Raw genomic sequence first — 9523 nt, forward strand, 5'->3', positions numbered from 1 at the left:
ACGGCGAGACTTGAGGTTTTTACAGAATGTTTTTGATGGCATTATTCATATTTCAAACTGCAAATGCTATTTGTCTAGCAGCACTTACCGAACTTATTATTTCTCCGTTCTGTTTTCCTTGATGACCACGCCATCTATTGGGTTAAAATAAAGTTTGATTAGAGATTCTCAATTTTATGTTATGTAAATAAATTAAGCATGGAAAAAATGCTTGTATGCAGGATTAAATGTATTATTATTTGTTAGTATAATATATTATTCTAGACGCGTCAAAATCTATCAAAATCTTAAAAAAAAATACAGATTGGCAACATTCTGAAGGATTGTTTAGGGATGTACCGTAGTTAGTTTTCTATAACAGTCGATTAATAGCAATTGCTTACTAAATAATATTCATTATAATAAAATCATCTAATAACATTTTATTTCATTTTATTATAAATACCCGCTCAAAACTTACCTTCACCATGGAATTTATTAAATAATATACTTCAAGCAGATTAAAGTGTGTCAATGCAAACTGCACGTTTGGCGCAGTGGTTTAAGCGGTCACCTCGCCGCAACAACCGTAGCGCCGCGTGTGGTGGGTTCGAATACCACCCGGGACAAATCTTTGTGTGATGAGCACGACTATTTGTTCTGAGCCTGGTTGTCAATTTATCTATATAAGTATATATTTAGAAGTATATAAGTATGTTTATCAGTTATTTGGTTACCATAGTACAAGCTCTGCTTAGTTTGGAATCAAATGACCGTGTGTGAGTTGTCCAATAATATTTATTTATTTAATGACAATGACATGTCAATATGATCCTATTTTTTTAAAGTTGTATTTCATGTAGATACTTACTCACTTCCTACATTTTTGTAACACTTTTATAAAATCACATTAATTTAAGTTTATACATTTGAAGCTACTTCGATGGCCAACCCATAGAATTATTTAGTTTGGTTTTTGTACAGTTTTGCGATCTTGGAAAGTTTAGAAAAACCTAAAAACGTAATTTTATAAATCGACGTCGTATATTTATATTAAACAAAAAAATTGAAATATTCTTTATAAACGTACATCTTTGAAATTTAAATACTTATACGCAGGTACAAAAAAATATGTAGGTACTTAGTCGATTTTATATAATGTAAAATTAGTAATATTCTGAGCCTACCCGGTTCCCAGATGCTCGTTTGACGTTATTGTCCTATTGACGTATGTTTGACAATTCATTTCCATCTACTCTGACGACAGCGTTCTGTGTGATTCGCTAATAACTCGATTTTACGCTTGCTTCTGTTGTAAAAAAACACGGTTAGGTCTGTCCATCAACCATGTTTCAGTACGCACTAGCATTTTTGCTAATAAATTCGTATTACCAAAGCTTAGGCACTCCTATACAAACAATATCCAAATCGCTCGATGAACTTGCACATCAATGCGAAAATGCATTATTGTCTAAGGCAATACAAGGAAAATTAAAGGACTGTGCTGTATTCGCGCCGCCTTACAGTAAAAAACAGATCCGGTGTTTAACATTTTACGATATAAACAAGCAGTTGTGTGCAGCCGTTGCGACGTCGAAACTTGCTATATCTGATGATTTTGGGGCAAAAATATCTGAAAAACAAGATGTCTTTACTGTGTGCACAGCAGCGAGGGATTGGATTCTCTTGAATTTGACTGAATTTGATGGTTACAAAAATGCATCAGAGAAACTGCTTAAGTCGCCTTTTACCTGTGGTGAAATATGTGGCGTCGAAGATGAAATAAATGAGGCCAACGAGTATTGTAAGTACTACAAATGGGGACTAGAGATGTTGAGGAATCAAGTGGCAACAACAGCTAATAATGAAAATAACAATGTAGAGGAAGCACCTGTCATAGACCCTGACTCTAACGGTAAGGGTGATATAGCAGTACCTATCAACAGTATCTCATTAAATGCGCAAGTGGGTAGCACTAAGACCCAACTTGAACAGATTAAGCAGACTGAATCAGCAGCTGTGGCCACTAACACAGTTCCTGAGAAAACTGCGGGTTCCGCTGACGCTGCTGTGCCAAAGTCAAGTACGGCTCAAACAACATCAGTGAAACAGACACCTAAACAAGAGAACGTAGAGGCTGAGAAGAATGACAATGTAGATGTGAATGCAGTAGAGGAACAGATGAATCTCCCCGAATCGAATGATCAGGCTAACAAGTCCCTCATTACTCATGAGTCTAAGCCGGAAGTAGAGAATGACCCAGCACTGTTACCAGAGTCCGGTAAAGGAGTGCCTCTTGATGGAGAACAGAAAGAAATACCACTTGATGAGACTAAAGGTAAACCTTTGTCTGGAGGTGACCCTGATGAGTATGTAGGTGAGTAATTTGTTCATTCTTTAATTATTTTTTCCCTGTAGCATATATTCTATTAAACTTTGGTATGCTGAAGCACTGATCAGTGCCAACCCCATTAAATGCGAACCATACTTGTGAGCCCAGCTGTCCGCAGACCACAGGTTAAATATATCATATTTTATGAGCTACCTATGTCAGTCAGGTAAAAATCACAACATAGATCACCATTTATACTACTGCATCTATAAAACATCAGTTCAAAGATAAACTATTGGTTCTTATCAATCAATGCATATAAATAAACATGAAACATTTACCTACCAAAATGTTTATAATTTTCTATTGACCTACAAAGTAAACTGGATGGATCGAAATTCTGGAACACATTTGTATAATATTTTAATATACCTAGTGTAATATCATCATTAACTGGGATTTGTTTTTAAAAACTAGCATGTTTAACACCAGATTTTGCTGCTACTTCATCAAAATCCACCAACCTATTAGTCAGGAGAGTGTAATAGACAAACTGACTATAGCATATATAATATCAGTGTGATAGAATATTTTCGAAAAAAGGTAGAATGTATGTTCATGATCAAGCCTGCATTATGTAATAAATATAAATTTGTACATTATATTTTAACACACTACAGTCAAGATGATCAATAATGTACCTTCCTATTTTAGAGTCAGAAGGCAATGATGGAGATGAAGAGGGAGACGATCAGGGGCTAGATGTTCCACCAAAACAAGAGACAAAACAGAAGAACTCTTTCACTAGGAAGCAGTCTATCACTATTGAAGGTGCTCAGAGAGGTAAAGAAATTTAATATTTAAAAACTCTATTTTACATCTCATCTTTGCACAAATGTATGTTATTACACATCCATACAACTTCTAATACAGGCTGTATCCAAATACTGTGCATATTTGGAAACAGCGCTCCTGCATATGGTCATCTTTTTAATGACCCAATAGTTTTGGTGTGGTGACCTAAACTACTCCGCCACAGAGGCAGTCCAATCTATATGTATTTGGTACCTTTTGGTGTTCATTTTTTGTTGTATGACATATTAGGTAACAAGATCTTAAGGCTTAACATTATTTTTAAATGGACTGGTGGCTTTTTATATAATACTCCTGTGTTTTGATTTTATTTGTAATTTTATTTTGATATTCTCTAATATCAGATGAAATGGGTCTTTAATGCAAAACAATAGTAGACCTCATAGAGATCTAATCTCTAAATAGTTGTATTGTGTAATATCCCATAGTAAGAATAACTTTTAAATATGCAAATGTGTGATGGTGTAATAGTAGATAGGTAATTAAAATAAATTTGAATACAGTTGGCATGTAGCAGAAATGAATGAAGTGAAAGTAGTTATGTGAGCCCCTGTATCTTAAAAAAACTAAGATTAGAATTATTATTCAACTTTGTAATATTTTGAGTGTCTATCTAACAATTAGCTCTATTATGTCTCAATCATATCTTATAAAGTTTTACTAAAACCATGAGGCGCCCGTAGCCAGTTGCGCTCACCGGTCGGTAAACGATCTGTGGGTTAAGCAACCGTTGGCGCGGTCATTCTATAGATGGGTGACCGCATAGTGGTATTTGAGCTGGGCGTCTCCGTGCTTCGGAGGGCACGAAAAAAGTCGGTCCCGGTTGTTGTCTACTAAGATAACAGTCGTTAAGCCATGTCAAAGGCCTTACGGGCGGCTTGAACAACTTTGACACTAGGTTGACCACTAACCATACGATATGAATGAATGACTAAAACCATGTTATATTTTTAACACAGCTAAATAACAAATATATAATATCAAAACTAAGACCATGCTATTCTGTTTATAAGGTGACTTGATCATATTAATTCTTATTTAACCTTAGTTGCCTTAATCGTCAATATCAACTTAAGTTTACAGTTAATACAATGCAAATATGATCAGTAGTAACCAACGTATTGTTTTTACACACATTACCTTTCAGGGCGTCAGCCATATACTGTTTGTTCAAGTGTAAACAACATACTCAAATAGATACATTTAGTTTGTAGAACGCAAATATGTAGGTGCCTCATGATTTTGAAATTATTTAGCATTTTATATCACATTTGGTATGTGTTGTTATGGATATGAGAAAAAACAATGCTTATTGTAATGTTAGTTATACTATTATAAAGACGGCAAAAAAATCTTAATTATAGGATCTATAGGTGATTTCTGAAAATTTATAATTTTGCTAGAAAAATATTTTTCGATTAAATGAAAACTTTGTATGGGAAGGTCTGCTTGTAATATTTTGATAGGAATGAAATTGATGGTTTTGGTTGTGTTATTGTTATTTTTAGATTAAAACACAGTCTGAGACGGGTATTCTGTCACTGGGTTAAGTACGTATTAATTAATTATATTATTATCAAACCTTTCCTTGACAAAACAAGGAAAATGCACACAACTTTGAATGATGTATAACTATTTATAAAAAGCAACTAAGCATAATGCTACTTATCTGATTTCGTTTAATAACAGGTTAACAAAGGACTTCTTCAAAAAACTTAGCATAGCAATAAAACACCACTCTTTACACCTATCTATACTAATATTATAAAGCTGAAGAGTTTGTTTGTTTGTTTGTTTGAACGCGCTAATCTCAGAAACTACTGGTCCGATTTGAAAAATTCTTTCACTGTTAGATAGCCCATTTATCGAGAAAGGCTATAGGCTATATAACATTACGCTACGGCCATTCGGAGCAGAATACCAGTAAAAAAATTTACAAAAAAGGGGAAATTTTTGATCAATTCTCTTATGTGACGCAAGCGAAGTTGCGCGGGTCAGCTAGTGTGTATATAATTTGCCTTAAGTAATTTAAAAAAATGCAAAGTTTGTTTGGTTTAGTTTCAGATATATATCCCAACTCGATGTCGGACGGGTTCTCCGATGATGGTGACCACTTCTTCCCGTTTTTCCTCACTGCTGTCATCATGGTGGTGTTGCTGTATGTGCTGTACCATAACAAGAGCAAAGTAAGCAAAGTGGTAAGTTTATTATATATTCTGAAAATCCCAGCTAGAACTTCGGTTTTGAATTGGGTAACCAAGTGTGGGTTGTCCCAAGATAGTGATTTATCTAGACTTAATATGAAGCTGAAGAATTTGAGAACTATTCGTTCGGATTGGAACATATTTTTTGTGTTAATTATTCCAGTCATTCGGAATAGCCTTCCTCAGTGAACGGAATATTAAACACAAAAAATTATAAGCCTTCGACTTTAATATATCATCGGGCTATGACTAATGGGATCGATAGGGAAACAGAAAATTTAATTAGTTACGTCCATGCAAACGAAGTTTCCGGCGGCGGGTAGTATACTATTTTCTTAATACTTCTATCATATAAAAAAGTCTAGTCGTTGCTTCAAATGTTCTTTTGAGTTACTACAACAAGTTAAATAAGTATAATTTTATCTATACCTACTTAACTATGATTCAGTACATTCATATCATAAATACAACTTTCGATCGGAAATCCCGAAGCGCGAAATATTGTCACAGTTAAATACACAGTAGGTAATAGATAAAATCGTATTACGTTTGTTTAGTAATATTATGTCGGTAGTAGATAACGGTAATATAATTTTGTAGTTTAAGTGCTTCTAGAATAGGTAAACGATAAGAATTGTGTGTAACGCAATGTGCAGTAAATGGATAGCCAAAGTGATATTTGCTGTAGTTTATTTATTACTTAGATAGTATACTTAAGTAGTTAGTATGTGATAATTTTATTTCAACGTTTTATAATATCTATAGAGATGAACTGTTCAAGAACAGCGATTTAATATAATTTCAGTTTCAATTCAAAACTGACACGGTACTCCAGAATAAATTTCTGTAACTGTACCTATATATAGAAGCGCCCATAGCCAGTTGCACTCACCGGTCGGTTAACGATCTGTGGGTTAAGCAAACCTTGGCGGTGTCATACCATAGATAGGGCGACCGCATAGTGGTATTTGAACTGGGCGTCCCAATGCTTCAGAGGGCGCTTAAAAAGTCTGTTCTGTTTGCGGCTTATTAAGATAAGAGTTGTTAAGCTATGTAAAAGGCCTTCCGATGGCTTGTACCTGGTTGACACTAAGTTGCCCACTAACCATACAACATGATGATGATATCTACCTATCCTTGTTTACCACTACATTATCAGACATATCTCAAAAGAAATACAATATCTACTACCTATTTGACTATTGAAAAATATGACTATAAATTAATCAGCATTGATGTTAAATAAGCAATAAATCAGTCACGAGAATGATTAAGTAATACATTATGTTGTTTCAGTTCTTCGGCTTGATATTGGAAGGTCGGCAGGGCAGTCGCAGGCGCAACAGCCGAGGCCACGCATACCGTCGTCTCGACACGTTAGAACAAGCGATGAGTGCCAACACCGCCGCACCGCCAAGCAAAATTATATACTGAACCACACAACAGTAGGTAAACTAATCTCTTAATATATCCGCTGTTTCGCGGACTGTGTGATAAACGCCGAAGGTAATAAATCCTGTAATGAAACGCGTACAATTAATATTATCCTGTATTTACAATAGTTTTGTTTATATTTGACATTTCCACTTATATTATTATCATATCTCATATAAATATTTTATTTTGTTCAGGGTTTTCCTTTTAACATAGTGGTGTAGTTTTTTTCTTGTTACAAACAACTTATTCCGTATACCTACATTTGTTTTTCTAGTCTTCATGAATGAATGCTCTATTGATTGAGTAGTGTCTGGGTCCATACGTAAAGAATGTCCTGAACTCTTTCATGTAAATCATTATGTGGCTTATAGAAATTACTACTTCTTTGTTTAAGTGGATATACTGATTTATTTCTGCCCATAAAGTTTTTTCATTCAAGTTTTAATTTGTTCTAAAGATAGGCTATTTTTTCTTGCCGAAACAAATCTGTGAGCATTGATGATGAGAGCATTCTTTTGGCAGCTGTTAAGAAACAAACAACAGGGTAATAAACCTTTTGAACTGATTTACAATCAACGGAAGGACATAATACTTTCAAATGGACACTTACGTATGTGTATGAATGGGAACCATTAGAGCCTTCTTTATTTATGTTTTCATAAATCGATTAAGGCAGATAACGTATTTTTTATTTTAAACTACTCATTTCTAAGTAACTACACCACATTCATTCCCATTATAGAGGTAAAATCAATGTGTTTCTGATAATAAAATGGTAATTTTCGTAGCTTACTTTGTCCTCATTGTGCGTCAGTGAACTATGCACTAAGTGTACTTTCTAATAAATATTATTCAGTATATCGTAAGCAGCTTCAGTGAGGGTGATAAGTACAACACTAGAAATAATAATAAATAATCAACATTATTATGATAACAAAATCTCGTAAACGCTGTATGATTTTATGTGAACTGTGATTAAGATTTTTTAAATATAAATCTTTTTTATGAATTTGGTAAGGGTTATATTTCGAGAAATTTAACGTAGTCATTGATGTTATCATTTTTTACTTAATTTAGTTAGTTCCTAATATAGTATATCTAATTTAAATTATTTCACTAGACTGCTTAGTGGTCGCAAGCGCAATTGCCGATCCAAAAATATGTTTTTCGTTTACTGGCTTTAGACATTTAATATTAAAATTTAAACTATTGATAAGCATGTATTTGTATTCGGTATTTATAATAATTATGCAAATATTTTAATGATCAAACTACAACACTACTTTTAAATAATTTTATCTTTTGACCTTACAGTCATTGACACTCATTGCAGTAATTACTTATAACATAATATATTATATTATATAATTCGTCTATAGATATTGCATGCATCAGAATTTATTAAGATTTTCTTATATTTAGCGGCCATATGATTATGCTCATTTCCAACTTTGCGATCAAATCGAGAATGGAAAGATAAGTACGTTAGAAAACTGGTTGAAAAGGATTCTAAACTTTTAAAATAAATCAGTAAAAAGTATCTTGTATCGCATACGATAATTTTACTGTATTTTGATTAGTCCAAGTCTCGTATACCGTTATCAAAAGTCAATAAAATTTAATAGTTCCGGTTTATGAGTCTTATAGTTGCTGTAGATACAGTCAGAAGGATTCAATTAAGCGTGGTTTTAATTTTGAAAATACGTTTTGATATTCAGGGGAACGCTTTGTTTCACATCAAAAGGTATACTCATCTGAAAGCGTAATCAAATTATAAAATACTTAAGGCACGTGCAGCCTAAACAGTGCATTTTTCAAAAAAAAGAGCCAGATTCTATATATTGCAAAGAACTTACAGTAACATAAATATGTACATCATCTATTTGTCATGTGAAGAAGGCCACATTTTGCGCAAGTTCCTTTTGATTGTAACTAAAACTCGATTATTGAATAATACAAGATTAAGGCGTTCTTACTACAGTTACCGTACACACTTATACATGAGCGGACCCAGGATTATGGTTTGAAAGGATTGAGGAGTTTTAAAGGGTTGATGAATGTAGAGGAAGGGGTCTTTAATATTGAATGGATCCGCTATTTCACATGATTATAATCAAGAAAATTTGTATAAATTGTGTAAATACTTATGCTAATAATAACACAATAATTGTTTGAGATGTAGTACCACATTGCAATTTCCATTTTGGTTCCGGTTGTGAATAGTAGCAATATAGAAATTAAGTATTAATGTGTAATGAGTATTATGCCAGTAAAATGTTTCATTTCCTACTTATTCTATGTAATATGATATGCATATTGATTTTATTTAATGATGTTCTTATAAATCGTGTCCTTTAAGGGCTAGTTTGATTAAGATTAGATTTAATTTACTCCACTTTGTATTTATAATAAAGTTTAAAAACTAAGAATTCCGTATTTTTATTTTATAGTTCTAGACTCACCACCTATTTAAGACGGTTATATAAGCTTTATAAAAGAACAGGGACAATACAACAAATTTTGTTTTTTAACTATTGTGTTGGATTTCCAATAAGTTATAATTATTTCATATTTATGATCTCATCTTTAAAATATTAATAAAATCGTGATTGCCGAACGCCGAGCGTGACCAAACTCTCAACTGATACGTACCTTATACAAAATATCGGATATGAATGATGCAATCTAAACATATAAT

General features: G+C 33.2%; 1 protein-coding gene across 2 annotated transcripts; it reads left to right on the forward strand.

The window, feature by feature from the left end:
- The first annotated feature begins 1204 nt into the window (after positions 1 to 1204).
- Positions 1205 to 9254, forward strand: LOC142976424 (uncharacterized). 2 transcript variants are annotated; one of them, XM_076119772.1, is made up of 4 exons: positions 1205 to 2356; positions 3026 to 3154; positions 5243 to 5382; positions 6685 to 9254. In XM_076119772.1, exons 1-4 carry the CDS (start codon positions 1327 to 1329, stop codon positions 6820 to 6822), a joined length of 1437 nt encoding a protein of 478 aa, XP_075975887.1. In that variant the 5' UTR covers positions 1205 to 1326; the 3' UTR covers positions 6823 to 9254. The 2 variants fall into 2 exon arrangements, with proteins under 2 accessions (XP_075975887.1, XP_075975888.1); XM_076119773.1 differs by having other exon boundaries at positions 5243 to 5370.
- The last annotated feature ends 269 nt before the right edge of the window (positions 9255 to 9523 follow it).

The sequence above is a fragment of the Anticarsia gemmatalis genome, chromosome 11 (genome assembly GCF_050436995.1).
Source record: "Anticarsia gemmatalis isolate Benzon Research Colony breed Stoneville strain chromosome 11, ilAntGemm2 primary, whole genome shotgun sequence".
Lineage (NCBI taxonomy): Eukaryota > Metazoa > Arthropoda > Insecta > Lepidoptera > Erebidae > Anticarsia > Anticarsia gemmatalis.